Source organism: Rattus norvegicus, chromosome 7, assembly GCF_021556685.1.
Source record: "Rattus norvegicus strain SHRSP/BbbUtx chromosome 7, alternate assembly SHRSP_T2T, whole genome shotgun sequence".
In the NCBI taxonomy this organism is placed as follows: Eukaryota; Metazoa; Chordata; class Mammalia; order Rodentia; family Muridae; genus Rattus; species Rattus norvegicus.
The window spans coordinates 91,753,787-91,770,695 of NC_141540.1; the positions used below are offsets into that span (position 1 = coordinate 91,753,787).

Below are 16,909 nucleotides of genomic sequence, written 5' to 3' on the forward strand. Positions count from 1 at the left end.
AAAGACTGCTACTTTAAAGAGAAAAGACGACGTGGCAAATTACATTTGAGAGGCATCTTCTAGTCTAACGTGAACAAGAATGTCAAACATTAATTTAGTTTATTTGTTCGATAATTATAAAAACAGAATTAAGATGCCTTTTTGTCACTTCTAAGCAGTGGCAACACAGAGAGAATATACTATAAGATAAAGTGTCGTAGAATTTTTCTGCAAAGTTACTGCTAGAAGTCACCATCTATAAATGACATTGCTTCTCCCAAAGGAAGGAAGAAGGTGATTAAAAATTCACTGGCCCATACCTCATCCTAATAGCACATCCCAGTGTAGGAACCCCAGCTTACCAAGGTTCCCTGAGTAACCCATAGGCCAATCACATAACCATCTCTGCTTAACAATCTCTAAAAGCTCATTTAACCCAAGCCTATAAAGACAGAAAATTCTGAAGAGGAAAATGTTTACTCTTTTGGAGGAAACAGTAACAAAATCCAAACTGATCACATATTATTTAAGTATGGTATTTTCATGTAAAATCTACCCCATTATATTAGTTACTGGGGTTTTTTTTTTAAAGGCTAGAGGAACTGGATTCACATCAGGATATGGCTGATGGCTGACACACTTCCGAATCACTGTGCACTCTCTATGCCTAAAATGTGGGTCACCTGTATATTCTCCCCCCTCCCACACCTAACAAACTCAACAATGGTTCCCTTTGGGGTTCCTGGTGTCTACTGCCTCAGATTGTCAGGGCCAGGGCGGTGGGAGTGTGGAGAAGCCAAGCAAAAGGTGATCATACAGGAAATGGCAAACGGACACCGAAGTAAATGACACCACTCCATATTGACTACGGATCTACACAGTGCAAAAAGATACATCTGCTTCCGGTGCCTAGGCATCTACACCAGACTTTCTAAATAGTCTAGTTTACAGCAAGGTCTGTTTTAGGAGTGATAGCATACTTTTTAGAAAACATATTTGAGCCACTGGAGCTAAATTACAAAATAAAATTAGGTTACTAGAATTCTCGATAGCAAAACTAATAAAACCAACCTTGTTTATGTATAATTTCATTCTTTTCTATCATCAGAAAATTATATTTTGCTGTAAAATATTAATGACTAGTAAGAAGGGAAAAAGCTACCTAAACTTTAGCTTAGTAAATATGATTAAAATAGCAATGCCCACTATTACTTACACTAAATTCAATTCTTAGGCTTTTATTTTTAAAAGTACCAAACTGTATTTAAGTTTAGATTATTAATTTTCCTAACAGTTGCCCTCCCTTTCTCTCCCCGCAAAAAATGCATCAGCACAGAGTACAAGAAGATAATTATACAAGAATCATACGGTATCTGGATAGATTAAGGAGTAAGGGTTATGTTTTATATTTTTAATGGGCAAGTAACCTATCAATGTGCTTCTGATGGGAGTCTCACCCACTTGCGTTAGACTCTGCAAGTGTAAAAGGTTCAAAGACGCTGAGGGAAATGGTTATTTCCACAGACATGAAGTCAATATTTCCTGTACGATGACTTAGATTCTGGTTTGGTTTTCATTAAATATGAAGCAAGGCAATAAATATCTCTTTTCACTTGAGATCATCTTGACTTTCAAGGTTCCCAAGGCCTTGTGTCAGTTGTTGTTAAGGTATTCATCATGGGGGCTTGTTTGCAGGGCTGCCGCCAAAAGAACTTTTTTGCATCTGAAAGGACTCCAGTATCAGCAGCCTTTAGGCTATAAATTTAACACTTGCTACAGAAAAAAGAGAAATAAGGTCTGCTTTGTACTGCTCGGGGATCACATTTACAAGATGAGCAAATAATGCGGCTACTTCTGCTTATCTGGAGCTCTGAATCTGAGGACTTCGAATGAGCTGACAAACATTAATTAACTAAGCCACACTGCTGTAAGGAAGGCAGTAAGCAGATCCTGGGTCAGAGATAGGTGTTTGGAGTTCCTGCAGGCTCGCCCTGGACGGGTAGTGGCCTGCCACGGAACTCAACTCCCAGAGGCCCACATCTGAAAGTCTCCACTAATGCCAAAGCGGTGCAGGGTGTAGATGTTAAAATCAGCAAACCTTGATAAGGATGTTGAAGCAACAAACCCAAATCAGCGCCGCCATGGCTCAGTTTCCCCTTGTGGGCTGAAGGAAGTTCCTCATAACTAGAGAGCTCCAACCTAAGGAAGAACTGTGTCTGTGCATGCATCTAGACACTGTCTCCACAAACGATTGACTGGAGCCTGGCTGGTGAGTTGCCCTCCTTCCTCCTGAAGACTCATTCATCATAATTTCCTGTGCTTGGGCATTTGCTTCAATGAAAACTCGATTTGTTACTGGGAAAATCATTGTGATATTTTAGGTCCAATTGTTTTCTCCCTATTTGCGTGCTTCTCTGTTGAACGATTTCTATGTCACAAAAGTAACTTCTATTGTATGAATAAAATCCAGAATGATAAAACTGGAATTAAGAAAAGGTCGATATTCGGTCCCCAACTCCAAAAAAAAAAAAAAGAAAAGAAAAGAAAACAGAAAAAAAAGAAAAGGTCGATACAACTATATTGGTTATTTGTTTCCCTTAAAAGTAAATACATACATACATACATACATACATACATACATACATACATAACACTGGTCAGATAAAAGGGTGCACATCTGTACATAGGCCAATCAAGATCATAACTCACCATTTAAATACAGAGGGAAAGGGTATTTTAAAACATGTAACTAACTGAATATCCCACTTCAGCATAGGTAATGTTGAATATTTATAAGTTCTTCACAGGGCCAAATTGAAATGTAAAACATAACTTTTCTATTTATTAAACTTGGGTGACTGCTACAGGGATAAAATCTTTTTAAAAGCAAATTGTGCTTTTAACTGTGGACAATTGTAATATATTTTATCCAAAATATAACAAAAGTTTTACTGAACAAAAAAAAACATTACTATTTCCTTAAAGTCACCAAATACTCAAAGACTTTATAGTCATATTGATTTCAATAAAAAGTCTGGCTTTTTAAGAGCAATTTACAAGGGAAAACTTAAGCAGGTGTGTCCTATGTCACCATCTGAGCTCCGTGATCCACACAGGTGGTATAAACAATTTAGAGCTCTTTACCTGTTTACTATTCATGCAGCGCAAAAGCAAAGGGCAGTCACCAAAGGAGAACACACACAAGCAAACGTCCTGATGCCCCAAACAAAGGGTGAGGACTGCTCTAGACCTAGACTCAACAAAAGGGAAAAATCAAAACAAGCAAACACACAAAGAAACAGGCAAAGGGACCTGAGGCCGAAGAGGGGCAGATTATGACAGGGAAGCTCTTCTGGGTGCTTCCTGCTCTACTTGTAGGAAGGGAGCAAACCCTTCCAGCAGCCTGAGTAGAAACACAGTAATTAATTAAAATAAAATGAATGTCCTCAGAGAATGAGTATCCTGAATCAACACTATAGTCACACGCCTAGTCATTGAAAGTGCTTCCACTTCCTATCAGTCCTGAACTGAGAAGCCATCACATTCTAGGTCCTAAAATCTAGGACAACTTTACTGCATTTGACTTTTTTCTATCACTCTGTACATCTTGCCAGATGATTTAAAGTTGTTTTTTTTTCTCTCGGCAACACAATTTCTATAAAAGCATTTACTAGCTTACCATCCTGCATGCTGCTCCCTGTACTGCTCAAACCAATGAAAAACGACTTCCATGTCCTAAGTGAGTTACTATGGTTACTCTAAGTAAACACATGCCGGTGAGCAGCTTATTTCGCACCCCACTCTGCTTTGGAAACTTGAAAGTTAATGCTCCTCCCTTCACATAGGTAGAACATGGGACCTCACTCCAGCCATCTATACTTTTATTGTGCACTTATAAACATGATACTAGTCTGGGGTTTTACAACTACTCAGTAGAACTGCATTAACTTTGCCTTCAGTAAACATGGTTCTGATGCTTTGCAGGGCACTTCCTGCCACAATGAACAGACAGTATATTTCCTATGAAAATAAAGCATTTCCTATTCCGTCACCAGGAGTAGAAATCTCCTCAGTCTCTCATCCAAACATTTCTCTGCTTGTTAATGTGACGGAGTTTCTTTCGAAGCTCCTTAAGATACTACGGATTTAAAAAGCTGAATTTCAGTTAAGAAATCTAACCAAATATTGCACCATGAACCAAACTAGCCCCTCCTTTCTATTTCAAATATCCAATAGAGTTAGAGATTCCTAAAAGAATCGTTATAGCACAAAGTATAAATCTTGAAGAGTCAAGTTTTATTCAAGTCGCAGACGAATGAGTCTGGCTTTTGGAAGGTGTGTGTGTGCCTGCACTCTGAGATGAAGTAGACAGCAGCCTTTAAACCTCAGAAATCACAAGGAAAGGGACTGAGAGGCTCACTGACGACTTCGTTGTGCCGAGGATCTCCTACGTAATGTAGAGGAAGTGAAAGGACAGTTGAAATGGTGCAATAGAAACTTGCAGTCAGGGAATTGAGGGAGTAAAGGAACTGAAAAGAACCGATTGTTTTTAGAAGGTTTTATCCTCCTCAGCCTGATCACCACCCTGGCAGGGTTTTCAGTCGGCTGCTTATTCAACTACTTATCATCCCAAATTCTTGGAAGGAGGCAGGAAAAGTTGACACACTGGAAATAGTTTAAAATAATAATAATAATAATTTAGAACAACTCATAGCCATGCAGAAATGTCAGTTATGTGGAAAAGGGAGACCGGAAGAGACTCTAGTGATCTGAAGGACACCACCCAAGTGTTAAGTGTCAGTGGACACTAATAACACATATAATACCACTCTCCTGTCAAACAGAAATCATAAAAGTTCTCTGTGACAAAAAAAAATCATGGAGTACTTGAAAAATTCTCTTTCCCAACATACAGACAGGTGCGTGTAGCTACGATTCTACAATGGAAGTGGTCTTAAAGGAGGGAGCTCCCTGAGGATACACACTGTTTTCTTTCCAAAGCTACTTGGAGAACATTTGCTCCTGCCAGATGACAGGAAAATGGCTTTGTTTCTTGATGGTACAAGGTACCCCCATTTCTATATTCAAGGCTTAAATCTAGGGCTTAACATCAGGCAGGGAAAGTAACGACTTTCATAATTAACTGTGTTACCTCCAAGGGATGTTCTTTAAGTCTACTTACTCCACGGACACCTGAGACACACAGAGAGGCTTCAGAGAGTCCGAAGGAAGTGAGAACAGAGCAGCTAAGCTATGCACAGCAAAGAGCTTCTTCTCTGACCTAAGGTCTCTGACCTATGGGTCAAAGCCCTGGGCAGACTGAACTCCATTTCCTAACCAGGTGTTTTTGTAAAGTGAACTAGTTTCTGATCCTGCCTTCTGTGCAGGGACATAGTTTCCAAACCACCCAGAAATTACTAAACGTTCTCAGCACTGAGGAAAAAGACTGAACGGTACTCTCTGCCTTGAGCAAAACACATAAACAGCATATGGAAGATCATGCAGTTTCAAGAGATAATTTCTGAGAGCATTGAGTCTACGTGGCAGGAACACACTAATGAAGCTTCCCTTAGTTGTAGTAGATTCTCTTTCATGCCCGCTGATCCCTGTTTCCATGCCTAAAAGGCCCCGAGAGTGTGAACTAGAAGGAGCTCTTCTCTGGGCAGTGTGTGCATTTTTAGATTTTTTTTTTTACTTTTTTTTTTTCCGGGGCTGGGGACCGAACCCAGGACCTTGCGCTTCCTAGGTAAGCGCTCTACCACTGAGCCAAATCCCCAACCCCCGCATTTTTAGATTTTATTCATCGTTTTCATCCTTTCTGACAACTGAACTATAGGCATTGGTGTGAGTGAGTTTGTGTGTGTGTGTGTGTGTGTGTGTGTGTGTGTGTGTGTGTGCTTGTGTGTGAAGAGTTAAGAAATACTACTTTCCAAATTAACATCTCGCCCTGGAGTTTACATTCTTAGTGTTTTAATCTCTGCTAACCTTCCTTATCAACTGTGTACTGTATCATAGTATCTTAAAATTTAGCAGTCAGATCATGATTTGAATACAGCTGAGCATCTCTCTGGGATTAGAAAGCTCCCTGCTCCGAAGGCAGCTTTGCTGTTTTGCATAATCACCAAGAATGATTAACCAGCATTCATCATAGCTGAGAGCAGAGACAAATAGGTAACTGCCTACCTAGGACTGCTTATGTATACTAGGCACAAGCCCCTATGAGCTACTTTCTGCTCCTTTGGCCTTCGTGCATATAAAATATCACTACATCAATACAGACCATTTAATTTCACTACACAATACATTAGGCTAAGTATACAAAATGCATGTTCGATATAAATTATTTTAAATAAGGAAACCTTCCTACCCGTAACAGCGACTGGGATTCGTCCTTGGTCTTGCCCTCTCCAGAAGCAGGATACTGCTGAGTGAGAGATGCAGACTTCTCGCCACCAGCAGGAGCCCCTTGCAGGAAGCCCTTGGTATCGACAGCCAAGCCATACATAGGTCGGGCCAGGTGGGCAGCTTCGACATTGGGGCTGTCCCTCAGAGTCTTTGTCTGCTCTTGGGAGCTGGACACAGGCGTCAAGAGCCCCAGACTTGCTTGAGTATAGGATGGACTACCCCGTAGGATGTCGGCTCCTCTCCAAGTCACACCACGAAGGTCATCAGTTGAACTCTCCGTCCAGATTTTATCTTTTAGCCCTTCCTTGTCATCAAGTTTCTCTCTCTTAACTATGCTCTCGGGAACTGTCTCTCCCATTTTAGAGTCTGGGTTTAGCAGACTGTAGACCTTGAGATCAATTTTGGGCTCTTCCTTGATGGTGGGTATGGCATGGCCATCCTCTTCGCCATTAGCAGTAGCTACTTCCTGTTCCTGGCAGTGAACCGTGTTGAAGTGCTCCAACAGTGACTGAGTGTCACCAGCTGTGAAACTGCACTGACGACATTTATAGCAGCTGTGTGCTCTCCTGGAAGGAAGCAAAGAGTCAATGGGAAGCCAGAATTTTGAAGGGAATGCTCTGTGCTAAAATAGTCCTCATGCACCTGACTTCTCTCATGCAATGGAGCAGAGGCTGAAAGAAATACAATATTGTCAACACCCAGAAATAATAATTTAATTAACAGGCATTTTCATTTCCATATAAGAATGTGAAGTTTTCTCTCGTACTAACATACATACACACACACACACACACACACACACACACACACACACACACAGAGGAAGCCAGTTAATTATCATTAGACCTGGGCATTTAGTCTCATTATCACCTGCTGTTTGTTTTATCTTAATGGATAATCATCAGTTCTATATTAGTTAAGTCAATATTCATGATTTAACAAATGGCCTTTTCACTTTTGTTTATCTCAGCTAAACTGAGGCAGTTTTTCATTATAAATACATTAACATTTTCAAAGATAAGTTCCTTTTTATACCTTTCCCATATATAAAAATATCTTGTGATTAAATATTAATTTCTAGCATATGCAAATTTTTGCAATGAGGCATTTTTTCTTTGACTAAAATGCCTGCCTTAACTCTCCAAATATCATACGAAGCACTTTTTACTTACCTCATATGTCAATAGCAACAGCACAACAAAAAAACAGTAAGTTCTGTAAGCTATCGCTCAAAGTTAATCCTATCATAGATAGTCATCAATATATCATTTTGCCAGCTCCTAGCTAAATCCTAGTAAAATAGGAACTCACAGTTCTTACTTCCTTGGAACTTGTAGGATAGTCCAGATGACAAGTTTCACTATACATAAACATATAGGTACAAAGAAAGATGTGTGGAAAGAATAACCCGAAAGAGAGGGTCAAGCCTATGAGGGTTGCTTAGGAAAGCCAAGGACCTTTTTGAGGGAGGTCTATAACTCCAAAGAACAAGAAGGAACTGTCCTCTCATAAGGAAGAGAAGAAGGTGTCCTAGTTAGGCTTACTGCTGTGATGAAACACTATGACCAAAGCAACTTAGGGAGGAAAGGTTTATTTAGCTTATATTTCATCATCACCACTTATCATCAAGGAAAGCCAGGACAGGAACTCAAACAGGGCAAGACCCAAGAGGCAGGAACTGATGCAGAGGCCATGGAGAGGTGCTGCTTACTAACTCCTCATGGCTTGCTTAGCTTGCTTTCTTCTAGACTAGAACCCTGTATGACAGATAAGGAGTGGTTCTTCATCCACAATGAACCCTCAAATGACAATCACTAATTTAAAATAAAATGTCCTACAAGCATGCCTACAGCCTGATCTTCTTGCAGTTGAGGTTCCTTCCTGTCAGATGACTATCTCTTGTGTCAAGCTGGTATAAAGCTAGCAATCAAAGGACAAAAGAGTGTGTTTTGGCAAGTTTGAGATAAGGAAAAGTCACTAAAGACAGAAATGACAAAGAGGAAACAGTTGGGCCAATCCATTGAAAGGGCCACCTAACACAGTGATGGCTGTGGTGGCAGAATGGGGCGGGGGCATATTTTACAAGCCTATGAAGAGCACCAGGGAGGGAGGAACATGAGAAACATGGTTTAAACTGAGGGGTGAGGGCGGGGCTACATACGTTTCTGGATTGATAAATGTGTCTTGTTATGAGGTGTGTCTGATGATGAAACACCAAAAAAAATCAAGGCTCCCAAGTCCATAGTTTATTGATGGACAATAAAGTGGAAAAATGGTGCCTCATCCATTTAGTCTACAGTTAATATCACAAAACTCCTAACACTAACACCCAAAAACTTCCACTTCTGAATATGTGAAAGCATAAACATTTCACAATGATTTAAAATAAATAAAACGATAGACAAAATCAAGGAGGTGGCTACAAAATGTCTTAGGATAGAAAAGAGAATAAGGACAATAACCATTTACAAAACAGGTCATGTGATGCCATTCCAAGGAATGAACGTCTAAATCATCATTTCTCTCCAGGAAAACAAGAATGATCTGACCATAGAAAATTAACTTGTACCTCAATTTAAGCAAATTTGAATTGCTGTGAGAAGACAAAGTTTAATAGCCTACCTTATTTCCTAGAACTTTCATGTGATATAAAAATATTTATTTAGTATTCTCATGAGATTGCATCTTGCAGTTAGCTTTTATCCCAAAAGTAGCATTAATTCATTCAGTGCTAGAAGTTTTTCGTGTTTTTTTTTTATTTTCATAATTCATAAGAGGATTAGGAATGTTTCCAGGAATAAAATGCAGATAAAATAAAGTCTATTTATTTGACAAAACTCTAATGGTAGGGTGATTTGTGTGAAAATGGCTTCCATAGGCTCATTTGTTTGATTATTTAGTCTAGAGTTGGTGGAACTGTTTGGGAAGGATGAGGAGGTGTGGCCTTGTTAAAGAAGGTGTATCTCTTTCATAAGATATCCCTAGTGTCTCTCTGTCTCTGCCTCATAAATCTGAGTCAAGATGTAAGCTTTTTGACACTGTTTTAGCATAAAGCTTTCTGCCTGCTGACATGGTCTCTACCATGTGATAAATTGTAACCTCTGAAATGGTAAGTCTCTGATAAACTCATTCTTCTCTAAGACAGATGGTATTTCTATTTGTACAGTAAGCCAGTCTTGGTATATACTAAAGCAATATCAATGTTTTACTTTTCTCTCTTACATTCTCTTTCTAGTGACTGATGTTAAGTATCTCCTGAAAGGCACTTTCTTACTGAATGTTAATAGTAATTGTGAAGAATTTGAACCATGGTTTTTCTTTATCAGTGAACGAAAGGAAAATCAAAGGAAATGAAAAAGTCATAAATGCTAATCAATAAAACTTTATAGAATCAAATAATTACAGATAAATCATGACACAGGTAGGGTCAATGTTGGTGAGTAAATATCTTAATTTAAACATAGATCAGTAAGACTGTTATGCAGTAAGCATTGGTCATTTCTCAGATTCAATTTTGTTGATATCAAAATCTATAATGTGTTGGGACAATCTTAGAATGATAAAGAAAAGATGTGAGAGTTCTCAAAAGGCAGATCCAACCAGAAAACAGATTTTTTAAAAAACACCTCAATATTGTTGCTCTCTATGAGGCAGGGTCTCACGTAGCCCAAGTTGATCAGTAACTCACTGTGGAAGATGATATGAGAATGCCATTTACACTCCTAATCCTTCACCTACCATGTTTCAGAATTACAGACATATGCCAAAATATTTTAGAAGTGAGGTGCATTTTGGTCTTACTGGGGAGAAATGCTGATTTATTTCTTAAGTTTCAATAGTCTGACTAATAGTTAATTTGTAGTAGCTATCTTTAATAAAGAGTGTGCTTCATCTTCAAGTAGGTTAAACTGTCTATTCCATTTAGTGTTAGAAAATTACACAGTGTCATGCCTGGAAAATTCCAGTTTGTAATTCATTTTGAAAGGGATGATATGCTCTAATACATATGTATTCAGAACAGAAATATGTCTTCCAATAAAGAAAAGCAAACAACAAATACTAACCTATATAAAACCTATCATAAATTGAAAATCAAGCCTAAAATTTCTCTTATTTGCAGACTAACTAGATATTTTCTTTTTCTTTTATGTGTGCTTACATATCTGCTTTGCTGATCTTGCCTTGCACATCCCTTGCACATCCTTTGCACTCTCCCACTGTGCAACACCCGCTGTCCCAGACAATCATGTTGCATGCGTTCAGGACATTTTTGAAATTTTTCATAATTAATTATGAATTTTTCATAATTAATGTTTACAAGTAAAGGTAAAAAATTCTACACATTATTTTCTCCATGGTCTGCAACATTCTTAATATTTTTCTGTTTCGCAGTGGCAGTTTTCAAGTTAAAATGTGATGTCTGCATCTGAGTATTCCAGGCATTGATTTATTATACACTACTTAAAAAAATATAAAATCAACACTGATCTCACTGTAATTACCATGCTTTTATCAATTTACAAATTGAACTGATGTTCAGGAGACTTGGTATTTCCATATTTTCTGATAATTAAGTGCTGATCATAAATACCTATTTTCAATATCAATCAAACACATTAGCCATGTTCCATCAACACCGTTTAAGATAAATACTAAGCCATGGCCTCATTACTCTGACCATCTACAGCACCCAGTGTTAATTACTTCGAACTCAGAGATATAAGATAACCATCCTAAAATTATTCATAAATATCCCAATGACAGGTGCCTGTGACAGAGCTGCTCCCCAGGTCTTATCTGAACATGTCTACTCTTACATCCTTAGAGACTGTCTGGGTGGGTGGCAAGCAACACTAGGTTGGTTTCATTTGTCAATATTCCTCCTGCTTCCGGTTTCCAACTTTGCTAATGAGAGCATATCAAATAACTTCTCCTTTCTATGTACTTCATTTACTGTTTGTCTGTGGCTCCTCTTAAAGATCACGGCTTTTGGATTTTGCAATAATATACTTATGGGTAAGTTTAGTTTGATGTATTTTACTTAGTATAGCTTATGCTTCTTTGTATCCATGCATTCTATTTTTTCATCAGGGAGTCCTGGAAGATAGCACTTGCTATTTTCTTCTCAGATACCAACTATGCCATTTTCTGTTTCTTCTTCTAAGATTGCGACTAGTTGTGCATATGTAAAGATTTCATTGTATTTCCAGAGTATTCATTATCTGGTTTTGTATTTTTAACTGCCTTGTTGTCTCTTCAAAACTTTCTCTCTGGGCCTGGAGAGATGACCCAGCAATTAAGAGCACTGGCTGCTCTTCTAGAAGATCATGGTCTTATCCTAGCATCCACATGGTGTCTCACAGCTGACCGTAACTCCAGACTCAGGAAATCCAACACCCTTTTCTGGTCTCTGAGTCATCAAGCAAACAAGTGGTGCATAGACAAGCATGCAGACAAAACACTCACACAAATTAAATAATTAGATTAATCAAATATTTAAATAAAAGAATATTTATTCAAAAAATGTTGTTCTAATGTCTCATTGTGATTTCCTCACAGCTCGTTATTGTTACCGAATCTGGAAATTATCCTATTTAATTTTCAACGATTATGTTTTTTAATTAGTAACGGTATCTGTTCGTTGGTTCCCCTCAGTAAAGTTTTCCATTGCATGATTAATTTTAAATAGTATTTTACTTCTTTAAACACATGACAATTATGACATTATCACTGAAAATTACTCTATCTCAAGTTCCTGGTATCAAAATCTATCATTTCTGCTTTCTACCTTTTCCACATATGGTGTATCGGCTCTCCGTCTACATAGCAAATTTTGCAGCAGTAAACACGTATAAAACTTGCCTTAACCTAGGACTACTTTGCAAATAAAAATTGAAGTGCTTTTCTACTATAAATTTAGCAAACAGTGGAGCACTGAATGTAGAACTTATTTAGTGAACAGCAGCACTAAAGCGGAACTCGTGAATTCAGCTTCTTTTTCAGATGACCCCACGCCTTAGTCTTGACTACGTCCAGCAGACACACTGGCATTTGTCCTCTGAGCAACCTCACATGCCACACTTACTTTTCACTTCTCCCTCACTATGGTTTAGCTCGTTCTTGGTGAAGTGGAGAATAAGCTTTGGAAATTCCCCTTAATTTGGGGAAGTCTGGCAATACATTAAAAGTATGTTTTAACTAAAATACTTGCTTACAGTTGCTTTGTAAGGAGACTTTTGTCCTACTTAGGTCTGAAACATGAATTATAACACTGTACATTTTTGATAAAAATGGTAACTAATAGAAAATAGAAGTACTATCTATTGAATAGTATAAACTAATAAAAAATATGAAGTAAGAGAAACAGATTAATGCATGGAAAATAATGACAGATACAAGGTGAATTAGGAGGTGTTTTAGCACTGTGAAAGGATGATAAATGACCCATTTCTAGTTATTGAGTGGATAACATTTCAGCCCCACTCAGAACAGCCCAGCACTTATGGATTCCATGCTGAGATTTCTCTGAGTTCCATATCACCTCTGTTTTGGATAAAAATGATTTCGCACTTGTTGTACAGTTAGAGGCTTATCTTAATTTTTGCTATAGTCTCACTCTTGTTCATCGAGTACTCAAAGACCAGAATATCCCATAACAGTATCATATAATGATACTAGTTGCACTCTACGAGCGCCATTATAAAGATTTGAGATAAGGTAAGATGACCTCTTATTCTATTTTTAAAACATTGCATGGAAGAAAATAGTTCCATAATGGATTGAATTTTAACCGCCTGCATGACTATTTCATGTTACATCCTTGAGGCTTCCAATGTGATCGACATTTGTTAAAGTTTCCTTATACTTCCTAGTCATGAATTATGACTCTTGAAACCATAAGGCTCTAAATTTCAAACAAGTCCATAAAACTTCTCCAGTTGTGGGTGCATAACCTAAAATCTAAAAGGTCCTTAGATCCACGAAAGCATGTCAATATTTAAAAGTATTATTAAAGTACTCTGTGCTTTAAGGACACATTCTATTTAATTTCTTAGCTAATAAAATGCTAGGAGTTTGACTTAAACTCAAAGCCAACATACTACTATCTTTGGCATACACCTTAGACCCTCAAAAGGCTCTACAACTAAGTAATGGAAGATTAAAATGTAACTCACCTTGGAGCTATCAGTATTGAAAATTATTATGGAGGTAAACACTGCTGGGAATGCCATTTGCATAAAGACCTTTGCCAAGACCTATGCATGCTCATGTGTTAAACTTTACAGCTACAGTGCGGGGTAAGGATAGAATACTCTTTTCCTAGTAGAGGCTACTTTCAGTACTAAGAAGTAAATTAATCCGGATATTACTAAGGTATCTCCTTTATTCATACTATTTATTTCTCCAAAGATTATTTCCTTTATCTAAAGGACATAAATATCCTGTATATTTCAAACAAAATTTTAAGTAATGGCTTAGACCCTGGAGAAAATGTTGTTTGCCCAAATCCTATGGTTTCTATGTGTACCATTAGCTTTGTCTTTGTGTGTAGGGGGCCAGTACATTCATCCACACATATATTCACCCATATGCACATGAACACACATAATACATATCTGTGTATTTCTGTACTTATTCCATTTCCCTCATGATTAGAGAAATAACAATTGCTGCAAAAAGTCAGTAGCACTTCACAAGTAAATATGCACAAACTCACCCATACTTGTGCATCCACACTAGTAAGAGTTGCAGAAAAGCTGGCGCTTGCTAGCCCAGAAAGAAATTAACATGCGACAAACATCAGAGGAGACAGAAACACTCATTGCAAGTGTGAACACATACTTGATTGCAACCCTGTGTCTTTCCCAGAGCTGACCTTATAAATTAAACAGTGTAAATCTCAAGTAAGTGTTTTCTGAACATTTTGATGCACTGTGAACACTAGAATGTCCTTCACATTAGCATCTAACATCCTTAGCCTATTGTTGGGCACAACTCCCTCATTACTGATAACTGAGAAGTTACACACACAAAACTAAAATAAGCAGACTTGTTTTCAATCTAGGGTATTGAACCTCAATATTGAAAAGCATTTCCAATAGCAAGAAAAAGCTACCTGCAATGGCTCGCCCCTCTCATCTCAATGTGTGGCAAACCCTGAGGCAGAAATATTGCCAGGAGTTTAGAGTCAACCTGGGTTATACAGAGAGTTATTCATACTCAAGCTTGAGTTACAGTAGGACCATGTCAAAAATTAAAGATAATAGAAGAAAGAAAATACACAATTTACTTCAGTGCTGAGAGGCAGAATAACAATAAATGCTCAACTCTGCACACCGTGTATCTGAAAGCCTTGAGCATAATAATCCCAGATTATAAACAGGTCTCAACTTAAACGGCTCTTCCTTAGATGGCATTTCCTGACTTGTCATGGTTAAGGTGTGGTCTTACTACGTTTATCTCAAATGGAGTCTTTGGTTCCTCTGATTTTGTGACACTCCCGACACCTGATGATATGTGGGTGCCTTTTCCTCCCTTTTAATTGCCAGCTACAAGTGGTTACTAACTGTGCCTATCTTATTTACTCCTACACACTCAATTCCTGGTACAATGTACAGTTCTGAAATTAAAAAGCAAACACATATATTAAATGAGTGAAAGGAGCAACCAATCTCATTCAAAGAGAGAAACAGGAAACATTCTCGGACTGATTTTTTTTTCCCAGAACATACCATATATTCTAATAGAACCATTAATTTGGGTGCTGTCCCTTCTATAATTATGGGATGCAGAGTCATACTAGCTATGGTAAATCAGTAACCTCATCCATCATCCATACTGCTGAGAATTGGAAAATGAACTCTGCAAGCGGTAGAAGACATTTAGGAGACATGAGAGCACATGACTAAACTACAATGTGAAGACATCACATCAACCAACTTCTTTGCAATTCTCTAGAAGACCTTCAATGTGACTGCCCTATATGTTCAGCCACACCACGTGCAGTCCCGCCAATTCCTGCCTCCATCCTCTGGGTTCTCTGATTCCTTGGTATTTTGCTCCCCAGCAGACTTACCTGTAGTGTCTAGAGATCTCTTCTTCCACCTGGGTTATAAAATCACATTTGGTGCACGAGTGTTCCTTGCTGTCCCTGGCAGCCTGCTGCCCTTCAGATCCTAGCAGGTGGTTTACCTCTTGTTTGACATCCGATGCTTGGGACTCATGCACGGTCTCATAGTGAAAGAGGAGCACATCTACATCGGGGGTAGAGAAGGAACACTGGTGGCATTGGTGTTTGACTCTGGAACTTCCGGCCACCCCAGGAGACAAGTGTAACAGCAAGAGTGCACAGTGGGAACAATTACTTTTTCTACAAGCAAACGGATAAGTAATTTCTCCAAGGTGCTTTTCTGGGCTGCAAAGGCCTCTGGGACAGAATGGACAATGCTTAATGGTACACTTGTGGATGTTATGGAGTTGCTGATAATGACGGAGAAGTGGACCCACTACAATCACATCAGGGCCATGGCTTTTGGAATATCTAAAGTCACAGAACTGACAGTTATAGCTCGTTACCATATTATCCTCTGCTCCCTTGCTGGGGAAGTCCTTCTTTTTAGCCCCACTCAAGCCCTTTTCTGGCTTGGTCAATGGCTCTCCTTCTACACTTTTGGCTAGATCATTTTGATTAATGACAGAGCCCCTGGGAAGTTTGTCATTCAACTCTGGATTAAGGCCGCCCGACTGCACTGCTCCATGCTGCTTGCCGTAATGTTCTAGCAGCTTAAGCGAGCTAGATGACTCACAGCTGAAACTACAAAATTTACACCAGTAATAACTGGTGGCCTCTGTACCATTTTGTCGTGAGGAATCGAGGGGCTTGATGGGCACTGAGTAGCCGACAGGGGTGTCATCTCCAGCTTTGACTGTCATTTTGTCCTGCCATTTTCCTACATCCCCAGAGTCACTGGCTCGAAGCGCAGGGATGGATTTGTTAGAGTTTTTCTCTGAAGCTTTCACGCCCTCGGAGGACGGGAGAGACACTTTGATTTTATTCGGGTGAGTCTGAAGAAAATGTTGTTCTAGTTCAGTTGACGAGTTGCCCATGTAAGTGAAATTGCAGAATTTGCAGCGGAAATACTTGGTGTTGCCTTGGCAATCGGGAGTTTTCCGTCCAATGCCAATGAACGTTCCACCTGAAGTGACCTGCAATGAGGGAGAGATGGAAGTTACATTAGACGTGCCATGAATTCAGTCACCTGTTGGGAAGGAAGGGTTATTGTCAAGTATTGAACACGTTTATAAAATGATAGTACTTTGCCTGCATCTTAGGAAACACTTGAGCTAGGGGTACAGAGCAGTCCTTATTTCTCACTGGGGACAACTTGTGTACTTCATTTTAGGGCAAAGGAGGAAGACATGTAATAAAAGTACTATAACCAATTCATAGAACTAAATAATATATATTTTAAGAAATCTATTTGTAACTACGTGGGTTTGCTCTACATGACTGCAGAAATACCCA

The 16,909-nt window shown here is 38.8% G+C and overlaps 3 protein-coding genes across 19 annotated transcripts in view; 2 read left to right on the forward strand and 1 right to left on the reverse strand.

The window, feature by feature from the left end:
- The window catches only part of LOC120093649 (uncharacterized), a 54,970-nt gene extending 45,190 nt beyond the window's left edge, over positions 1–9,780 (forward strand). Inside the window, exon 7 of the mRNA XM_087559763.1 lies at positions 9,620–9,780. Within this exon, the coding sequence (XP_087415889.1) occupies positions 9,620–9,622 (3 nt within the window). The 3' untranslated portion in view covers positions 9,623–9,780. The remainder of the gene's footprint in view (positions 1–9,619) is intronic.
- The window catches only part of Trps1 (transcriptional repressor GATA binding 1), a 226,572-nt gene that overhangs the window by 154,060 nt on the left and 55,603 nt on the right, over positions 1–16,909 (reverse strand). For 9 of the 16 annotated variants that reach the window (NM_001134837.2, XM_087556425.1, XM_087556423.1 and 6 more), the window contains 2 exon segments: positions 6,347–6,950; positions 15,461–16,590. In NM_001134837.2, coding sequence (NP_001128309.2) covers positions 6,347–6,950; positions 15,461–16,590 — 1,734 coding nt within the window. 16 annotated transcript variants of the gene reach the window in all.
- The window catches only part of LOC148004790 (uncharacterized), a 139,167-nt gene that overhangs the window by 110,554 nt on the left and 11,704 nt on the right, over positions 1–16,909 (forward strand). The gene's annotated exons all lie outside the window — the stretch shown is intronic.